Here is a 22567-nt window from a genome sequence, read left to right as displayed (position 1 = left end):
TAGAATTATCTATGTGTCCATTACAGTACATGATGAATAACTGGACTAGAATTATCTCCGTGTCCATGACAATACACGATGAATAACTCGACTATATTATCTATGTGTCCATTACAGTACATGAATAACTGGACTAGAATTATCCCGTGTCCATTACAGTACATGATGAATAACTCGACAAGAATTATCTCCGTGTCAATTACAGTACACGATGAATAACTGGATTGGAATTATCTATGTCCATTACAATACATGATGAATAACTCGACTAGAATTATTTATTTATTTATTTATTTAGCCGTGTACACATGTGACATTGGTATAAAATGAAATAAAAAACAAAGGATTACAAGATTGAAAAACTTCGCAAGACAGAGATGAAACAAGCCATCTAAAAATTAAATGTTATAAGCTTTCATCAGTTCATTAAAGAAACTTTGCGGTAATACGCACAAAGGAATCATCAGAACAAGACATTATGTATTTGAAGAAGGACATCTTTGTGAAAATGTTTCAGCTGAGCCTGAATACCAAAAATAGAACTACAGCAAGTATCATAATACAATGGTATCCATCTCCAACATCTCTTTTGCATAAAGTACAAAGTCTAAGGTATCTAAAAATATTCTTATAACGACCGACTTTAACCGGAAAAATATGATTTGAAATTCTTGTTTTTGTTAATGCTATTCTATCAAGAGGATTTTGAACAAGAGACAGATACTTTTCATATTTGAAAACAGTTTTAATCCTACAATAAATATTTAATTTCTCATTACTTTCTATGGCTTTCTTCCAGACGTCAACAAGCTTTGCTTTCAAGGAATGTTTTACTGTCCTAATTACTGTAGACAATTTACAATTCTTCACTCTCATTAAGTGTGAACAATTACAGAATGCAAAGACAGATTTAACAGTCTAAAAATGTAGATAAAACTTTCTAATGCAATTTGTTTTCAAGTTTAAATGCTACGGCAAGAAGACTATTGTTTTTAAGGCTTTCTAAACTACTCCAATATTTAATCACATTAAAGGGACAAAGTCGCCCATTTTCATGAATTTGTTTGATACGAGATACTACTTATTTTGTTTGACATGTCGAAAGATACCGGATGAATGGGTGACCATACATATATTCAACCCCTGTTTTAGACATTGGATACATGTAACCATCGCAAAAATGAATTAATGGTCATTTAATTTGTCTAAAACCGGGTCGAATATGTGCATGGTCACCCATTTATTCAGTATCTTTCAACATGTCAAACAATATAAGAAGTATCTTGCATCAAACAAAATTCATGAAAAATGGGCGACTTTTTCCCTTTGACGATAATACATAGCAGAAGTGGGAGACGCCCAAGTTCCCCTACACAAGCATGAATGCATGCACTTTTATTAACACCAAGAATGTGCTTGCATGCATTCATCTAAACAATTTCAAATTCACAGTTAGGTTTCAGGAAGTAATCACTAAATCTTTCTGAACTTACTTTTCTGAATAAGTAACTCCCTCAAACCTCTGATCCATACAATAACACTGGTTTGACTAGAGAGTCAAAACGATGCAGTTGTACCACCACTGGTGTCCCCTTTTGAGAGTTAAAGGTTTTCATAAAAGCAAATAAAGAACGCAATGCTTTGTTTTTTAAAGAAAGCCTTACTATTTAAAATTTCCAGGTGGAATATAAGTGATACCTAGGTAAGTATATGAGAAAACAATATCTAGTCTCTTATCGTAAATGTAGAAATTATATTTATGCGGATTAAAGTTTGCATTGAATATCATAATCTTTGTTTTCTTTAGACTTATTGACAACAGCCACTCCTAACAAAAGGGTTCAAGCAACCTGAGTGAGTGCTGCAAACCATGCTGTGAAGTTTATAATAACACAATATCATCTGCAAACATAAGAATTGGCAGTTTTCTATCAAGCAAAACAGGAGCATCAATACATTTGTTATGAAGTTAAGTTGGCAAATCATTTAAGAATAAATAAAATAAAGTGGAACTGAGATTACAACCATCCCTGGTACCAACATGTGAATGAAATGAATTGGTATAACCAGATGGTAACTTGATACATGACATGACATTATCATACATGCACTTTACAATATTCAAAAACTTAATACTAAAGCCTAGTTTTGATAATTTATAAAACAACCCTAAATGCCAAACACTGCCAAAAGCTCTCTGTAAGTCTATATAGCATGTAAACAAATGCTTCGAACTACCTTTATACTTAAAACATCATAATCACATACGGGGACCGAATGTACGAGTTAAATAACTAAATTCAGTCTGGTAGTTGTAAACTGAATTCCGTCTGGTAAGTTTGTAAGTTTGTAAGTAAATCGTAAGTCTGTCAGTGAGTCTGACACTCTGGTAGTGGGTATCTATAACAACATCTAGAGGATCGAATATCCTGCACATTCACGCAAAACTTTCCTAACGTACGGTTCAACATATTCTTATACATCTTTATAATACTCAAAACTTTCCTAACGTACTGTTCAACATATTCTTATACATCTTTATAATATTCAAAACTTTCCTAACGTACTGTTCAACATATTCTTCTTATACATTTTTATAATATACTTCTCTGAAAACTAGAAATTTTCTTTATTGTAGTGGAACTGTGCACCTCCAGAGCTCAGTGTGGAATACTCGTTGCATTTCTTATGCAGTACAGACGACAGTGCTTTCGGGCCACAGAAAAACACACCGATATTTTGCCTGCAAATCAACAAATCCAGTCATAAGACAACGTGCACAAGTGTAGGATTGATAGGAAATACGTTGATAGCTTGGTGATGGAATGGGTAGATAGTGGAGAAAGTAGGTAGTACGATGATTAGGTGGGTGGCTAGGTAGGTAGGTAAGTCTACAGGTAGGTGGGTGGGTGGATGGGTGGGTTAGGCGGGTAGTTTGGGTAGGTAGACGTGTAAATTGAGCTACGGAGTGTCAACAAAACAGATTGGGAGGCATTATCGCCCTGGAAGCTGGCAGGTTACATATAAGAAATGCATGGTATTTAATGCTCAGCATTCTACTTACCCAGCATTACTTTCGGCGATACTGGGAAACAAATCATCCCAGTTTGGTCTGCCGTAGTGCGTTTTTTGTTTCAGCCCTGTGACAACGTCTTCTTCATCACCTTCGTGTAAATATATGTTCCTGGCCTACGGAATGAAAGAGTCGCAAGAAGGTATGCGATAAATTATTCGACGTGAACAGCGCAAGGTCACAGTTTATATTTATTTTGATGATTGAGGTTTTCCCAGATCACTTCAAACACACGAAATTTTCGCATTCGACAGACTGCCATGAAAGTGACGATATTGCTATGCCTTTGCACGATATAACAGGTTGCTGTCTGATTGTAAGAAACACACGGTGTTTGCTAGACTGGCCCCAAGTCCCCTGGCTTTTCTCGGCAGCTGAGTTACTGGCTGGCCATTCAATTACAAATGTACATTCTTACCTGATTGGCATCCCAACCTCTGGTAAGGAAGATGTTATAATCAAGAAAGTTCGCCTTTCCTTGTTCAATCATTTCCTGATCCAAACGTATCAACAATTCTGTAAACCATTCAAAAGACTTGGTGTCTGGGCAGATCCAATAAAAGTATATTTTCTTCAATTTCAGCTCTACATCATCGTGACAGTGTTTATACCTTCAGGAAAAACATAAAACGTTGGTCTAAAAATGGATAATATACAAGTAGATGATAGGCCGACCGCATTTTTGACTGACAACATGCACTAACTGCCGAACAGTGTACAACATTGATATCCACTTTATGAACAAAGGTTATCAATGGGACTGTCTTGACAACTTTAAATTTTACAAAGTTTCGTCCTGAACTAATAAATCCTTCATTGCCATCGAAATCATTATTGTAATCAGAATACTTTGGCATAGCTTGCTTTGGACTTTTTGTTTATTCAAATGCATGACAACCATTACGCTGTGTGCTGATGTGTGAATTTCAGAATGACACATGTGACCTGTCGTTGTGGACCTGCTGTGTCTATAACTCCGTCTGTTCAATAAAGAGTATTTAATATTGCGTACCATATTGACTTCAAGACCGATGCAAATGGAGTGGCTCCAATGCCAGCAGCAACACACACACCGACAGAATATCTGAATATGTCGGTACTTGATGTACCAAACGGACCATCAACACCAAGACTGTGTGGGAAAAAATGTTGTATTTTTATTCCGAGTTCGTATTTTTATCGCAGACCTTGTCTATGGGTGTATGGCAAAACATATATATGTGCACGTTCTTATACATGTATGTATGTATGTATGTATGTATGTATGTATGTATGTATGTATGTATGTATGTATGTATGTATGTATGTATATATGTACGTGCACACATATACTTACGTCTTTCTTTATTTTATCTCATGACAAACAGCGACTGGTGCCTTTTCTAAGGAACCTGGCAGTTTGTTCACGAGACAACTTAAATGAAGTGCTCTTTGGTGTTGACGGTTACTATGACATTCATAATCACTTGCTACTGTTAGCCAAAAGTCACATCTATGCCATGAAAATGAAACAGAGTAAACCACTCTTTGTAGCTTTTATGTTGCAAGTGAAATTCAACTACCATCTTGAGTTTGAAATAGCTGTGGAACAAGACAAATTAGAGAGACATTGCAGCAAATGGATTTCAATTTTACACACAATTGTAGATAACTAAGCACTGTACTTCATTTTAACTTAAGTTACTGTTACTAAAAAATGTTACCAATAAAACAACTTAAATACAAAAACAGCGATTGGGTAGAATGCTTGCATCAAATAAACACAAGCACAGAAACGAAGCGTCTACAAACCTTGGCAGTTTGTCAGGATCTTGAAACTCGCTCTCGTCAAAACCACAATTCTTTGCCAAAGCCGTCGTCCAGTCACCAACAAGGCGAATGTGGACGCTGAAGTAATCATCTTCGGGCATCTGAAAAGTCAAATGAAAGTGAAGAAAAAAACGTTATAGAGCAGGAAATGTAAAAAACCCTGCAAAATTACCATTATAAAACGGAGGGATAGAGGGAGCGTAGTCTGTTGAAGTGAACTTCTGTTCTTTTGTAATTTATTTTTAAACATAGTCTGACAAAAGTCTTGTCATAATCACACCGAATGATATATAACGTATAGTGAAGTTTAAATCAAAGACATGTTTTTACTGTTCGAAAGATCCCATTCATTGGGCTTGCACATCAAAGATCAAACGTTTTTGTAAAATTCACGCCGGGCAGATGTGATAAATAGTTTCAGAGTTGGAGTAGACAAGGACATTGTTTGGAGATGTGACTGCTGTTTGTTCAGATCGATGTCACTATGACCTTTTAACAAAACTTCAATTTACTCAAAGTTATAGGTAGACTGAAAAATTCAGTCATGTACGGATGCTCCGACGCTCTCTGGTCTTGGGTAAGACTTGGCGCGCCCGCACACGGCTGAATCTTTTAGTTTCTGCTATGGACGCTTGAAACATATTTCAAGATGCATAGATGAGACCTGCTTTCGCTTGGAAATGGCTGCTGTCACATTAAGCGAAAGTAGCAATATATGATTACCGATGTTAGAGTGAAGGGATGCCATTCTAGACTGGAAACTTTGGGACATTGAAGGAAGATATATTGACCAGGTAACATGGAGAATCCATTTCTCTTCATCCTGATTTCCATGACTTTGGAAGGATGCTTTACAACCTGCAAGAAAAGTAAATGTTTACCTAGAAAGTGCGAGGCAAAGTCCAGGACTAAGACTGATTGATGAAAAAGTAGTTAATCTTATAATTGTCATTTACAGGAGAAAGTCTGAAACATTTGGAAATTTGTGCATGGTCGACGAAATATATGGTTGATTTGTATCTTCTTCAATATTAACAGTATTCTGGTGCGTTCTGCTTTGTGGTCGCTTCGAACAGAGGGAGTGTATGGTAATTTCACCGAACTGGTTTGAAAGCAGGCTTATTTGGACAGGTTTCTTCATTTAATAGCAAATCAACATCGATTTGAGAAAATATCAATATGACGACGATTACCAGCACGACATTTCATTCAGAGGATTCTCAAGAGGATTTACAAGAACTGATTTCGTTTTCCCTTGGGAAGACAAGATGTTAGTGAGTTTTCCTGTTTAGCTATTGTTAAAAATCTCCACCTCTAGTGTGTCCAACAGCCATCTGTTGATTATAAATACCTTTGGATGCATTTACGCGTCAAATCTGTTGAATGGGTCGTTCTTTGTTTCAAACATTGGCGCCGATGTTTGTACGCCGTAATTTTGACTTGGTTTTAATTTCATGTAAAATGAATTAAGATACCTTGACTTTACCTTCACGATATTGACTGTCTGGAAACTTCTGTAGAGTCTGATACCTCTTTCAACCAAATACAGAAATATTGGACCGGTAACCCACACCCAGCTCTGTCAAATTAACAGACAGCAAGTATTCAGCTTGGTAAGTTTTGTGATAAATTCATTCAGGCCAAAAAATAGGAAAAGTGTCATGCCTCGTCCTAGCGTGCGTCGATGTACAGTAGCCCTGTCAATTTGTTTTCGTGTTCACTTTATCAAATGGATTTAAAAAGATCGTCAGTGCGCTACATACGGCGGAAAATATCATTTAAAGACTACATTTTCATATTTAGAACTTACGAACTGCACAGTTGTGATCAGATATATCGCCATTGCTTTGCTGCGTGTCAGAATTATTATTCAAACATTCATTTCTTTCGGTTTTTATGTCGGTACTTCGATCGTGTGAACCCGAAAAATGATAATTACTCCCCACCCACCCACTCCCAAAAATTACAAAAACATATAACCGCGTCGCCGCATCATTCTTCTATATATGCGACCTAGAGTGCGCAATGTTAGATAAAATTATGTACAAAATGTAATGAAGCGGCGCAAATAATACAAACTCTATGAATGTGACCACCACACGTGACATAAAAGTGTAAGCTTATACAATTATTTTTCTATGTGCGCATTGTCCTTCTATGCACATTACTAGCATGTACCCGTGTGCACGCGAGAATGCCAGATACAGAGGAAGCCCGAAGTACACACATCTTGTTAGCCGTCTACTCAAATCTAATTATCATAGCCCATTCGTACTTGTCTTTCTTCTCCAGTAGCTTGATAAAATCACGTAGAATCTCGTCTGCAAAGTATAGCTATGAAAATTAATTATAGAATCTCAAGACATACGTAGCCCTATCAGAAGTAGTGATCGTAAAATTCGGTGCTTGGGAAATTATTTTCTTTGGTTTGTGCTGACCCTCTCCCACTCTCTCATAACAATACTCCATATTGCGTATTGATTTCAGGACATCGGTATTATATTGGTGACGGTGACGATACTAATTTGGCCAGACGAAGATATGGTTACGTACGAATCGTACAAAGTCTTACATGTCTTGAACGTTTGTTCCAAATACTTTATACTATATATATATATATATATATATATATATATATATATATATATATATATATATATATATATATATATATATATATATATATATATACTTGAATATTGATCACTTGTATTTTGCGAATTTTTGATAAATCTTTTGCAGTCACTTTTGACCAAGTTATAATTCATTTTACTTGGCAAGTTTTGTGTGCATACCTATTTCTGTTACTGCCATGTTGACGGTAAAATGAATAAAAGTCTGGAATTTACCACCCTCATTGCAAACGTCACTTATTGTATATTGCCACTTGAACATATACTTGGTGCAGGAAATTGAAACGCGCATTAAAACACAAAAAAACACTGAAGGAATTTACCGACCAATTTTTATGTAATGCTATCGAAACCCGCTGAAGGATTTGAAAGCGGATATCAGCCTTAGAGTTTCGAGTCGGATACCACACATGGAAACCTAAACAAGGAATTGATCATTTTCGAAACATGTCATGTCGCACTCACTCTTGCAGGGCTACCAGCAAATTGTGGTTCACGACATTCCTCATTAGGACCCCATGGCTTATCCAAGCAATTGTCAGGATCATGCTCATCCACGTTAATTTGACCTCGCACAATACCTCTGAAAGACAAAAACGACAGACGGTAGGAAGGAGTCACTAGTGTGAGTGATAGTGTACCGTCGCTACCTCTTATTGGTACCTTTCTGATTTATTCGGACTATGTTATCTCATGTAAACACGCTTATCTTGTTTCACTTATTATTGTGACTCTGTGTAAATATGAACCCATCATAGCCAGGCTTTCGATGAAGTGTACTTCTGAGTTTAAGGAGTAACTAAAATGGCTTGCGACAGGATACATACCAGACCATGCTTTTGTCTGTCTCTTGGCCACATCGAATATCGTGAGAAACAATTCAATTACAACTAAGGCGAAAAGTGTACAACTTACCCTAAGCCATGTACGACTAGCCCGGCGAAGAAAATTACGAAAAGATGGTGGGTAAACCAAAATACTTCAAAATAAGATCGTCTGTAACAGAAAAAGGAGTCGAATGAGTGGGGTTTTCCGATGTTTCTCTTATGTATCTTTCACCGAAATACGATTTAACCTTAATTATGTCTTTGGCTGAAAAAAATGTCAGCCAATTAGGATATCAGACCTTACTCACTGAATCTCATTTCATAAGTTTATGATTACAGTTCCATTGCATTTCCAAGGATAAAACTCAACTGGTTATAAATGAAACACCATACCTTATCGTTTCAGTCGCCGAAGTAACCATGACAACAAGAGCTACAGTGATTACAACTCCAGACACTCCTGCAATTGTTACCATGGTTTCTTCGATTAATGGTAGTCCAAATGGCAAAGCCTGCAGAGAATAGAAAATCATAGAAAAGGGTAAAATATTCATGACAATCTGGATTCCAATCTCGTCGTAAGGGAGCCGTCATTATTTACGGTCTTGGGGTCGGAGGAATTGCTTTAGAAACTCCAAACTTTCGAGTAACCCTCTACCAACCATGACGTGTTTGAGTAGCCCCCCTCTCTGCTACAGATATTTTGAGTAACCATCACCCCCCCAAAAAAAATTGGGAAAGTTAAATATCTATACAGTAAAATGGATTGCTGCTGCGACAGGCCCTTACAGACCCTGATTAAACCCTGTGGTACAGGTCTGTGCACAGGCTACCCAGACAGTATTAATAAGCTCATTATTGAGTTTTTCTCACTGTTTTCTCTATTAGTTCCTCTCCTTTCTTCATCACAGTCCCTCTATGGTATAGGGACTGTGTCTTCATGCTCTGACTGATCGGAGTAAATAAAATAAACGGTTATATAATCTAACCTAGCCTCTTAACCCTTTATTCATTTTACATACATTACAAGTACGTTTATCTCCCATATACACATTTTGTAATTAATTAGTCAACACAACTAATTATGCTAATCCGTGGACTTATCAAGGATTTTACGGGTTGGTCAACATCGCGGAAAGATAGGAAAGGTCACATCTTTATCTTTGCAATGTTGACCAACTCTTGATAAGTCCACGGATTAGCATAATTAGTTGTGTTGACTAATTAATTACAAGATGTGTATATGAGAGATAAACGTCCTTGTAATGGGTGTAAAATGAATAAAGGGTTTATAAGAGGCTAGGTTAGATTATATAACCGTTTATTTTATTTACTCCGATCATTCAGAGCATGAAGACACAGTCCCTATATCCATAGAGGGACTGTGATGAAGAAAAGGAGAGGAACTGATAGAGAAAACAGTGAGAAAAACTCAATAATAAGCTTATTCATTCTGTCTGGGTAGCCTGTGGTACAGGTCTGTGTCGGAAAGAGGTTCAATTGCTGTGACAGGGGCTGATGTACAGGTCTGTATCCAGTGCTCTGATGATATGCAGTGTTCTCTGTAGGAATTGTTTGACAAAAGGGCGAAGCACCGCAAGCGATCGCCAAGCGGTCAGAAGGGGGACACCCCCTCCTGCCGTTGGTGCTTTTGAAAAATAGAGATTAAAATGGTGTTATTTAGTGGCACTTGGGGAGTATTTTTTTCAGATTTTTTTTATAAAAAACTCAAAGGAATAGAAATCTGAGACAGTATTCCAAAACTTGTATTCAAGTTCACTGATTTCAATGAAGATTACATGTTTTGAAAACGAAAAAATTGCTACAGACATACATTTATTCACATATATATTATTTATTATTATTTTCCTGCAATAAAAGATGGGTTTGTTGTCAAGGCATTCCACTGGTTTTAAACTTTATAGAATCAGAACTAGCTTGCTTTACTCATTTTCCCCTACCAGAAACCTATACAATGTAGAATATAGAAAGCAGACGTGTCTCATGAATGATCAGGCAAGTATATCAATCTTTAATCAGGAAATACTGAAAAATGTACTCAGTACTAGCCTCTAACAAAAGGCTTGCCATGTCGAATAGCTGATCATTCTCGTCTGAAGATCACAATAACGTGAAACACATAGTGTAATGAAATTTTAGTTTCTACTTGAAACCACCTGTATTATGATTTATATATAGTGATTTATATATATAAATCAATATATGAGCAGCATAAATATATATATATATATAATATATATATATATATATATATATATATATATATTAAATATATATGTGTGTGGGTGCATATACCGGGTATGAACATACGTATCTCAAGCATACATATTAGTGTTCTTTACTATTATTGTTGTATTAATTCATAACTTCACTAAATACTTCAGTACATATCAGCAAAATTGAGTAGCCCCCTCATATTCTCCACTTTTGAGCAACCCCCTTGTAGCTTTCGATCTTTTGAGTGACCCCCTCAGATTCCTCCGACCCCCAGGCCATAAATAATGATGGCTCCCTAAAGACTTTCTTACAGCCGTCTGTGATATCACATGGCTCCGAATAAAAATAATTATGCTGAAGAGATTAAAAAACTTCTCAGTGAGACGAACAGGAGAGAAAGGATCAAGCGAGGTTTTGAGAGTTCACGAAAATAGCGACAACATAATAATCCTGTACAGTAAAAAATTGGCCGACTAGCGGGAAATATAGTACTCGTTAAAATAAAGAGCAAAGTTTAAACAAATCAGTAAAATACTAACCGACCAGCGGGAGATAAAACACTTGCAAAGCAGAGACTAAAAGCGCAGACGTTTCGGGTGCAACCCTTCGTCAGTACTAAAAACTCGCTAGGGAAACGTGAAAACACAAGAAAGAAAAACAGCCAATCAAACAAGGGAACGATCAAACGCGTTAAATATGCATTCATACCGGCTGGTGCCAGAGTACCGAGTTTAAAAATAGTGGCCTGTTCGAGTTTATGGCGGGTAGAGTCTGTGGTGGAGATTATAGCAGGCACTGCCATGTCGGACCGACCGCGGTGGGGTGGTGTACAAAAATGCTTGGCCACCGGATATGCGAGCTTGTTGTCGGTCACAGTGCGAAGATGTTCAGCAAAGCGATCGCCTAAGCGACGCTTTGTTTCGCCAATGTATAGCATGCTGCAGCGTCTGCATTTGATGCAATAGATGATATTAGTCGACGTGCATGTGAACACGCCGGAAACATTGACTCTACCACGCGGGCCCTGAATGAAATTGGTTGTAAAAGTATGTGGGCAGGTGTTACATACTCGACGGCCACATGATGATGTTCCAGTAGTGCAATCGTGATTAGGTAAACTGGAACGCACCAGCCGGTCTTCGATGTTCGTGTCACGTCGAAATGCCATGATGGGAGGTACGGAAAAATATTCTGTGTGTTGGGGGAGTTGGTTAAGATGGAAAACTCCTCAAAGATGATTTTACGGATTCTATGATTGAAAGGATGGTATGTTAATACAAGAGGAATGCGATCGCATTGAGAACGGGTAGTTGACTTTAACGCATCTCCTGCGTTAATGGTTCAACGCGCTCTTTGGCTTTGTCCACTACAGAGCGGGGATAACCCCGAGCCGAGAACCAAGTGCTAATAGTGTCAAGCTGCTGCTCAAAATCCTCTTGGTCAGAACAAATGCGCCGAGCGCGTAGAAACTGTGAAAATGGAATGGATTCCTTGCACCGACGGGGGTGAGATGAGCTGTATAGAACATATGCATGAGAGTCTGTGGATTTATAATGTATGGAGGTAGACAGCGAGTCCTCATTCATATAAACTGATATGTCAAGAAATGCAACCGATATGTCTGAAATAGTGGAAGTAAATTCCAGTGCGGGGTGGAAATGTGAAACGAAATCAATAAAATTATCCAATTCTGTGCGTGAACAAGATGCTGCACCAAAGCAGTCATCAATATACCGTTTAAAGAGCTCGGGAATGTGACCGGTATATGTTTGCTGCAGTTGCTGCAGTTTTTATCTCTCTTTTGAGGTCATTTGTAATTTTTATAATAATCCTGTATACGGTTTGGAGTCAGTCATATTAAAGACAAAATCTTGCATTTCACATTGACAGTTTCGACGATGCAAAAATATGACATCGTTGGATTCGGACTTAAACCCGTTTCACCCCCAGTTCCCTGTATACAGGTCCAACTTTCCATAGAAAACAATGGATTTGGGACAAACCATGGTGGTGAAAGGGTTAAACACGTATTACGTCAAGCACAGTTAAATCATCGGAAACAAAGTTAGACATGGTAAATTTGATACGATATAGCCTACCTGATTGACAGATCTGATTGGATTTACCCATGTACCATTCGGTTGTGTTGGCAGTTTAGTTAGTCGGAAAGCTAGCGATCCCTCCTCGCTACTATGTGCGTCCAAGTAACCATCGAAATTGAAAAAATGTGCACCAACATGTAGAGCAGAGTGAAAACAGATCATATACGCCACTGCCTTGTGAAAAGCAATATTCTTATCCAGTTGTCTTCTAACAACGTGAACGCTTTTCTTACAACACTAGAAAAAAGGAATCTTGGCGTGATCAAATTTGAATGGATATGAAATTCATATTTCAGCATTTCACTCTTTCCTTTTTAATTTTGTGTGCGCAGATCAAGCATACGGTCATTTAACAAGAACGAAAGTCAAAAACAATACAAAGTGAGCAAGTACTTCGAGTGCGTCGTGCAGAATCATTTCACAAAATTACTGAAATAGCTTTGCACATCAAAGTTTAGACAATGAACAAAGCACTTTTAAAAAGATCTACGTACAATTGCTTTAAGCCGTTTACGCATTAATCTCACATTTATTTGTACATGAACTGAAAACGCCTATACAAAGGTTTGTTCAACTTTTATAAAAATCGACTTATGACGGAAAGACACTTATTACGATTTTGCCACCACCATTTAGTTTTTGCTATACGTTTCTGCACTCAAATTCTATGTAGCACTGATATTGCAAAATATGTAAATTTGTGAGACACCATTAGCTTTTGAATATGAAGTGATTCGGGAAACTCAACAAGTGCCTTTAGTAAACGTGCTGCAAGTGAGCAACTAATTCATGCCACAGCTCCCATGTTGGTGGAACAAATGAGCGAACATTATAAAAACTATTGTTTTTAAAAAAAATATGATTATAACTTAAATGCCCATGTGAATAGGTATTTCACCATAAGACTGAATGTACCATGTAGTTTTCATAAACAGAATAACAATTGGAGAGCCATAACTGATTGTACTTAAGGTGGTGCACCGGAGTAGTAATTTCTAATAAATTGTCTATCTTACAAGAGACACCGTAAATCAGTATATATATATATATATATATATATATATATATATATATATATATATATATATATATATATATATATATATATATATATATATATATAAAAGCTGGACAACGCTTTGTATACGTGTTGTTCCCTAAATTATTGCCGACAATAAGACCTTGGTGAAAATAATAAATTCTGGTGTCCAGAAACTTACCGTACATGACCCTCTGACGTATGATATTAGATTCCTACATACAGGTAGTAAGATCAGCATACAGTTGAAATTCAAACACAATCCACAAGCCTTAGCAACAGATACAGCTGGCTGAAACATGCAAAGAACGATTTTGAAAACGAAGAAATCGATATCGTTGACTAACAATGAAATTGATAGTCGGAGTTCGGCATTCCAATGTCTGGACGTCCAAACTTGTCATAAGCTTACGTCACACTATGAAACGATCTCTTCAATATATGTGCTACAAGCTAAACAAACTTTACTTGGAATGTACTTAACAACCATGTTATTTTCATAAAATGTGTATATCAAGCATTGCTTAGCAAGGTGTATCTACTTTAGGGTTGTATATTGCAAATTATGTCTACATGGTGTCAATTTTAATGTTGAATCATTATGTAAAAACTTCCCCGTCAATTCATGTGATGAATAAGAAGTCTCACATTCATGTATTCTAGTAAATCTAGACGGAGTATTTTTGCCTTTGAAGATGGGCGAAGGCTAAAAATCTTCGAAGGCAAAAATAATCCGTCTAGATTTACGAAACTAAGTCATGTTATATAGACGTTAACTTACTACAATGTTTAATGTAGTACACTTACCCCTGTGAGATGTTTTGTGTAGTAGTACTGTGGGCCAGTGTGATACGTCAGGAATGTAGTGACCCACAAATAGACGTTAAGACCATACCAGATAAACTGATGAGTGAAGAGGGAAGTAAATGATGAGATCGAGTCATTGACATACCCATACTGATGTATCACATGTCACATTGTAATATCATGTGTGTTTGTGTTTATCACAGGTGAAAAAGTAAATAATGGCCGTAACTTTAAATAGTCAAAGCAAGTAGCGATACTGCGTTTGGGAATGAAATTCGAGGTGCATTTATCACGCGCTGCACATGTTACGCGAGATCTTGGGACTTTTCATGTCAAACGATCCGTTTCTGGGCACAAATTACAAGGGGCAATCCTATCAAGTCTGCAATAAAAACTGAAGAATCGTATTCATCCCTTTGTATCAGTGAGTATGTTTGTTTACAATCCCAAATGATCGTTTTCAACAGTACGAAAATGCAATTTGAATGTTCACTTTGGATAGACTTTCTTCCATCTTTCTCAATCTTCTTTTCATGGGTAGTGGGCGTGGGGTGAAGTTGGAGAACATGTCATTAAAGCAAAGCTTAAACCTAGCACATTTTCAATGCCCCTCAACCGAGGAATGTCCCCCTTTTCAACAATCTCATTGAGACATTCGACATTTATATAGACATACTTTTGCAAGATTACCGTCACATTACTCAAACCATTTCAGTGGTCAATTACGTGTAAACTTGCACCGGCCAATGCGAAAGGATTAAAACAGAAAAAAAATCCGAGACTAATCTTATTCTTTCCCCGAGATAATCACACCATTTATTTTCGGAGTCAATAGGTTTGATTCAATACATTGCTTTGCGTGTCCTGGTATTTAAATGAACGACATCGTCTGATCACACACCTATTTCTTTCGAACGACGCCAATCATGTGATAGAATCCGTAGAATTTAACCCTTTGACTGCTATAGTCAATTTTTGTCACCTTTGTAGAATAAAACTCAAACAATTTTCCATTCTTTTTCCAAATTTAGATAAAAAAGTGAAGCCAATAGGAAAGAAACCATGTAACACGATTGGACCTATTTTAGGACAATTGGATCTTTATATTTTACAAATTTCTCAAAAGTGTTAGATGCCCTAAAGCTGAATGTTACAATATTAAAAATTATTCATAAAAACAAGTGTATAACGTAAAAAGAAAAGCAGATGAGCTTTCATTTGCAAATTAGATCGACATTACTTCACCATCCAATTATCTCAAATTAGTTCCAATCGTATTATGTCAATTCAGTCCAAAACCATTAAAAAATTGCAGAAAAATACATGAAAATTTACAAAATGTTGCACTTAAATTTGGGAGGGAAAAATTATGGCACTCAAAGGGTTAAACGCTTCTCGGCTGCCGCCCTCTATGACCTATTTCAATTCGACTGTATATATTTTTGTTGAACTAATAAATAAGGGACCTGACAGAAATTGCAAACGGAATGTTTTGTCTCTACTTTTCGCGAAAACGTTTTCTGAACATGAAATTGCCTGTGCACCTTTTTGAGGTAGCCATAGTTCGTATGTGATTAGTTGAAAAGATCAGTACTTTTGAGTGTTTTCATTGCATGTAATGAGGTAAAGTGATTTTACGAAAGTTAGGGAGAGTAACACGATCGAGTGAAATATACGGTATTTTCAAAATGGCATAGTCATTCAAGTTCTGGCGAGAAAATATCTAGCTATAATATTAAGCACCACTGGTCATAAATATAGAATAAGTACAGCATTGGTCAAAGTATTTCTGTTGGGGCTTGCTTATTACGATTTCAGTTGTCTACAAACTGATTTGACAGTCGCATGACTAATAGCTCTCAATTTACCAAGACTAAACTGTTGGTCGAGGCTCATTCAATGCTGGCAGCAAGTCCCTTCAGAGACGTTGGCGGTGACCTCTCAACTTCTAACACAAACTGCACTCTAAACGTTTGGACGCTTATGACGCGTCGGATGCGTTCAGTTTGATCACATGGGAAGTGTTATGTGTGTTCAAGTATTGAACATTTGTGTTCAGAAATAGAATGGATGTGGTCAGCCATAGACCGCTGCCATTCTAACACCAACTGACAACAGTGGTTGTCGCGTGTTTTTATCCAGACAATATTATTTTTAGTTAGAGACACACATCACGATATCTTAATTTGTTTTCTGCTCCAGTAAACTCCTCTGAACAAAAAACGAACAAAATGTTTTGTTTGACTCGTTATATATGTGAATTCGAGTCAGTGAACACTTTTTGAAATCAAAGGTACATGTTGGTAGTTCTGAAAATGTTTTCAAGTTTATTAATTGCTTATAATAAAAGGAGGTAAATGTCTTTAAACTCTTTATTTCGATAAAATCGTGAAGACAAAAATCTTCCGGAACACTGGTGTTCAATTTGTGAATATTTGTATTCTAACAGAACGCCAAACAGAGAACACTAGTGTTACCAACGTTGCAACCAAATGAACACTTGTGTTCCTGGGTGTCCCGAGTATGACGTCACGGATAATCGGGCTTCCTCGGGTCACACGAGGGCCCCTCTGAACATGCGCACATTAGATGCAAGCCGCGCCGCTGCTGCAGACGACACATTTTGTTGCCGGCGGTATTTTCACATTCTATGATTTTAGCGATTGAGTTCTGCCAGTATTTTGTGACGGTGTGATAGCTGTTTACACAGAGAGTTTGACTGCTACGGTAAGTATTGTATATCGTGGCAAAATGGCATTGAATAGGCACCAAGTGTTAACTGTGGCCCGGCGATAAGCACATGACACTCCTCAGAAGTGATTTTTGCCGTAGAGTACCCTCTCTCGCAATATTGTGAGTCACTTACGGTCTAATTTTAATAATTATCTCGTTTTGTGTTTATACTACTAGACAGTTGCAAATTTTCGGGCCATATTCGTCAGTCCAAACACAAATTTTGTAAATCACAAATAGAATGCTAGTGTTCGGTAATGCTCAGCATTGACCATGCAACATTTATTCTCATAATAACTGTAACCCAAACGTTATAGTCTGTTGTTACATTTAAAATGCATTTCAGGCCAGTTAACATGCCATTTTGCCACATTACAATATTTGTCAGTCTCAACATTTCTATGTGTACATTATTAGGTGAACACATGGTGGTCTCAGTGCTTTCCAGAACACATGTATTCTATTTACTTACTCTGCACACTTACATTGTGTTCAAAAAGTGTTACAGTGTTCTGATGCGTAAACAGTGTTCTATTTCATGTAATTTTGAACATATGAAATGCGTTCAAAAATAAAGACACTATATGTTCTAAACCTGAACACATGCATTCTAGTTTTCTTACTGAACACTTAAACTGCGTTCAAAAAGTGTTACAGTTAAGCGTTCTAATATGTGTTCAATAACTGAACACATAACTTTAGAGTGTGAGCGCGCCCCATGAACAATCCCAGATCCCAGGACTGAACTCCCCCCCCCCCCCAAGTAAGGGGTGGACCATTTGATATCCGGGGGGGGGCCTTGGAAGATTGGCGGAGAGCCATATTTTTTTTCCCACCTGCTTCACCATGAATTATTTTTTTTCTACAGGGCATTTGCTGGCAACTTTTTTTTTCACTTTCCTTCTTCGAGATATATATTTTTTTTACCAAATTTCGGTGCAATGTTTGTTTGCTTGGTTTTTCACACCCAGTAACAAGATGCTGTTCTATCACACACAGACTTATTCAAGAAACTAAATAAAGATATGTAAATACATGTACATTTTTGATTCACTTTACAAATATATCAGTTTATAGATCTTATTTATACCATGAGTAACACACTGAAAATACAAATCAAAACAACCTGATTACTGAGTTCTACATTAAGCATTAACAAACTTACAGTGAAAACTTTTCTGAGAACATCACTGGTGTCATCAGAAGAGATGATGGTATCCTACATATAATTGTAAAATCATGTACATTTAAGGACCAGGCATTTACTTTTGCTTGAAAAAAATATGTCATTGTCTGACAAGTGTCCTGGTTTGAGTGATATTAGCAAGTTGAACAGTCCACTTGACTGACTGAGTCCACTTGACCCAGTTCATGGCAGGCTGTCTCTCTTCTTGTGGTATTTTGACAAAATCCATACATTCAGATTTACACATTTCTGGAAAACACTGGTGAGCAATTTCAATTTCAGCATACTTCCTCTAATCAGAAGGTCATGTATACTGTACAATTGTTCATAGTCAGTTATTGTTCCTCAAGCTTGAAATGGTTTATGCTTTATAAAACTCCAGAGCTACTGCTTGATTTTTATTGATGCTGCAGTGTGCATCGAACAATTGCCAAGATTTTTTTTCCGAGTCGCAATGGTCCATAATTGTTTTTCCATCAGCCACTTAAAGCCAGATTTTTTTTTCGAGCAACTCCACCTGGCATCTTTTTTCCCCCCAAATCTTCCAAGCCCCCCCCCCAGGATATCAAATGGTCCACCCCTAAAAGTTTGATTTCAGTAATGTGAGACTGGCAATGTCCATAAGACAAATGATGGTCATCGATATCACACAATGAATTACTCAATCTGTGTTTATAAGTTGAGAGGTGGTAGCGGGGTTAAAATCGTAAAAGTCTAAACCAGCCGGCAGCCCGTAAAAGACAGGAATCCCGTCTGAAAACACCACAGCTAACCCTAACGACACGATAAAAACAATCAACAGAGCCAATTCATTATTCGAGAACCTATTATCCTTTCTTTCATATTTGCTCGTTAAATGAAATCTCTTCGCTGCTGGGCTGGGCACACTGGAGTGTATGCCAACGTTTTAGTACAGAGTTTTAAAATTGAACGTGTCACTTTCTGGATATCGGCCACATATGGGTGTGAGCGGAGACCCATCAGACCCATACACTGAATCTTTCAGTCTAGTTGCGGCGTAATTGCCACCGAACAAAAACTTACACAAAATTAAAACAATTTCCTCACCAAAATAATCCATTTGGGGACTTCGTTGACTATCCAACCAGTATCAACCATAGTACTTCCTCGTGATACCTGTAGTTTCGGTGGATGTCGCCGATAGATTCACGTTCACTGTTGTCACAGCACTTACCTCGGCGAAATACCACTCGGCACTCTAATGCTTGCGTATTCACACTACGGAACCAACGAGTACCACAAAAAATAATTGGTATGCAGTCAATGAACCTTGCAGTCGGTAAAAGTTCTACTGGCAGACATTGACGCATCAGAACGTATCGCTGCGGTCACAAGTGATCATCTGAGGATATAACTTTGTCTCGCTAAACTCACGATCTTTTGTGGAGGTACCGTGGCTTACGTAAGTGCCTGGCACAACACAGTTCCGTTCATTGTGTCTCTGGTATTCCTCAGCCTATTTTCATATGAATGTTCTTTGATGGGCATTCATGAGTAGCAGATAAGTCAAAGGTTATTTGACCAATCCTATTGTGTGGGCGTGATTTTGGCTTGGCCTGTTTTTGCACTGCATGCTCTGCCAATATGTATATCTGCCTAACAATAGCAAAGTAGTACAGTGAAATTTAAATACCGTGGTGGAAGAATGTATAATGACAGCCGTCATCAGTTTCTTGTTCTCCCTGTCACTGTAGCCACAAAACAGCTTGTACTTACTTCGCCAATTAGCAGTCTTACTTTGTCACGAACTAGAGATTAGCCTGGCTTTATAATTATCACAATGAGTCAAGTTCTATCGACACTACAGAACGGTGCACGGTGTGATCAAAAAAGCTGCGAGGCGAGTGTGACTGTGATTCATACGACTGTGACTCAAGTCTTTCGTTTCTATGTCAATCGAGACATAAGAAACACTTTCACAAAAATTAACAGTTCCTTCAGTCAAAGTACGCGATAATGTATAACATTTGTGGGTATTCGTTGATTATGTAAAAAGCCAGATCCCCGCGATACACCGATTTCTATGTAACTTCTTTCATGGATGTAAAAAATAGTCTATTTTTTACATCCATGCTTCTTTATACTAAACTTGCTTTCTCTCTCTCTCTCTCTCTCTCTCTCTCTCTCTCTCTCTCTCTCTCTCAAATCTGTAAAGTCCACCTTGAAGATTGAGTTGATGTAGAGGACATATTTTCCATCGGCAGAAAATGTCAAACCAGTTATAGATGGTATAACTAAGTGCAACTTGGCGTGTTAATACTGTCAGACCAATTTGAGTCACGGTGGACTAAGAATTCTGAGTAGTGATAACACGGAAGTATAAGATCGCAAAATCATGTCGTGTTTCACAAAGTTTCACATTACTTCCTGAAAAATAGCTGTCAACCCCTATTCAGACCCTCTAGGATGAGATTGAATGTTTCGAAGGGTTCTCAACTCAACGGCATCTGCAAGTAGTCAACAGTCAAGCCATACAATTTTGCAGCATTTGGTCAGATTTCCAACAGGCAACGAGGACATAACTGACCCTGAGTGAAGTCAGACATGTCTCCTCACACCTACAGCTCCTATATAATTTCGAGCTTTATTTCGAGCTTTTAAAAAATGTTCCTTTGCCCAAAAACATGTCTACGTTATGAACAGGCTGGGTATACCCATGCAGAATAAGCTAATGCTATCGCTTAAAACCTGTTTTCAGTTCTGATCTGTGGCGCCAAAACTTGAGATATTTCGGTTGCTTACGTTGACCCTAAGAAATCAATAAACTTGTCTGAAAATTACAATATCATGTGTACGTGACATTTTAATGTGCTTTGTTAGTTTTGTCTACGGCTGATCACTAGCCCTATCAGTCAAATGTAACTTTTAATTGGAAATTTAATCAGTTTAATCCAATTTCCATCGATATTTTTTCACTTGTCTGTGGTATTATGTAAACCTATTTGTATCATATATGATGCGGAGTACACCGAGGTATTTGGGCTAATACGTTGTCACAAATAAAAATATAAGGACTTTATAGAAGGGACTTAAAAATAAATTGAGAAATTTTAATGTTCTTCTCCTACATCGTCATTTGAAGTGTTATTGATGACGATAGGAACTCAATAGACACTATAGTTGTTGTAATGTTGTGTCTTGCCAACCAGCCTTGTCAATTGTTTGTCTGTTTTTCATACAAAACTGTCTGTTTTACCGGTTTTTTTTTTAAAGCAGGTTGACTGTGGAACAGAACTGGCAAGATAACCAAAATCCCGGGAAGATTGTTCAAAACTGCAAAGGTCACAGCAGGGAGGAAGTCGCACTTGGTGTGCAAAACTAATCCGTGGCAAAACGCGTCCAACGGTTTTTATGTAAAATGGGATAAGGACACCTTTTAACGTTCTTCATCAAAACCTTATCGAAAAATAATTAGTCTATAAGCCCGTTTTCATTACATAGCTATTCATTCCGAAAACGTTATAACAAAACAATTGTACCCCTCTCACAAAACGCGTCCATTCGTTTCATCGTGACTGCAAATATTTTACTCAGAGCACTAGACACCAGACACTCGAAACACAGTTCTCCTATCTCCCACTCAAGCTATGAGGATGTTTTGTAGTCAAGAAAGTCCCATTGACAAAAATGACATAAATATATTTATTCCCACCAATAAACTATTGCACAGTGATTGATATCAAAGGGGTACCAGCTAAGATAGATCTGCCATTTTGTTGGAACTGCGCTCACTGTCTCAACTTTGAATCATGACACAACGCTGTTCACAAACGATTTTTCTGCGGTCGGGCTGACTATTTTTGGCCGTATAGGATCGGTCAAGGTCCGAACGGTAGACAGGTATTTATTTCTCGATTTAGGGGCGGATAAATTTTGATTCTTTTGCACAGCAGACGGGTAGTGAGCAGGGGTCGGTTGTAACATGCAAGTTTTAAAAATTCTGTAGGAAGAGTGGGCAAAGAGGCAGTGGTGAGGTTCTCAGTGCGGCAGGCTAGGGGAGGCGGGAGACCGTGGTTTGGAGCCTTGTGGGAAGCGGGGCTAAAGCGGGCGGGAGAGAAATTTACAAATCATAGCCCGAGGGCAGTTAAGAAGAGCTGTT

The 22567-nt window shown here is 37.6% G+C and overlaps 1 protein-coding gene across 1 annotated transcript; it reads right to left on the bottom strand.

Moving 5' to 3' along the window:
• Positions 1-269: 269 nt before the first annotated feature.
• LOC139141709 (cytochrome b-245 heavy chain-like) lies at positions 270-19936 on the bottom strand. The gene is made up of 14 exons (XM_070711317.1): positions 19516-19936; positions 14529-14624; positions 13903-14013; positions 12680-12919; positions 8736-8854; positions 8431-8511; positions 7981-8098; positions 6369-6461; positions 5606-5740; positions 4865-4983; positions 4086-4205; positions 3492-3684; positions 3065-3189; positions 270-2743 (listed from the first exon to the last, which is right to left on the bottom strand). The coding sequence occupies exons 1-14, from the start codon at positions 19564-19566 to the stop codon at positions 2617-2619; spliced, it is 1728 nt and encodes a 575-aa protein (XP_070567418.1). The 5' UTR covers positions 19567-19936; the 3' UTR covers positions 270-2616.
• Between the last annotated feature and the right edge of the window lie 2631 nt (positions 19937-22567).

This window comes from Ptychodera flava, chromosome 10 (genome assembly GCF_041260155.1).
Source record: "Ptychodera flava strain L36383 chromosome 10, AS_Pfla_20210202, whole genome shotgun sequence".
NCBI classification, from domain to species: Eukaryota; Metazoa; Hemichordata; class Enteropneusta; family Ptychoderidae; genus Ptychodera; species Ptychodera flava.
Note: the sequence above shows the minus strand (reverse complement) of the source record. Positions and strands in the feature narration are given on the sequence as shown.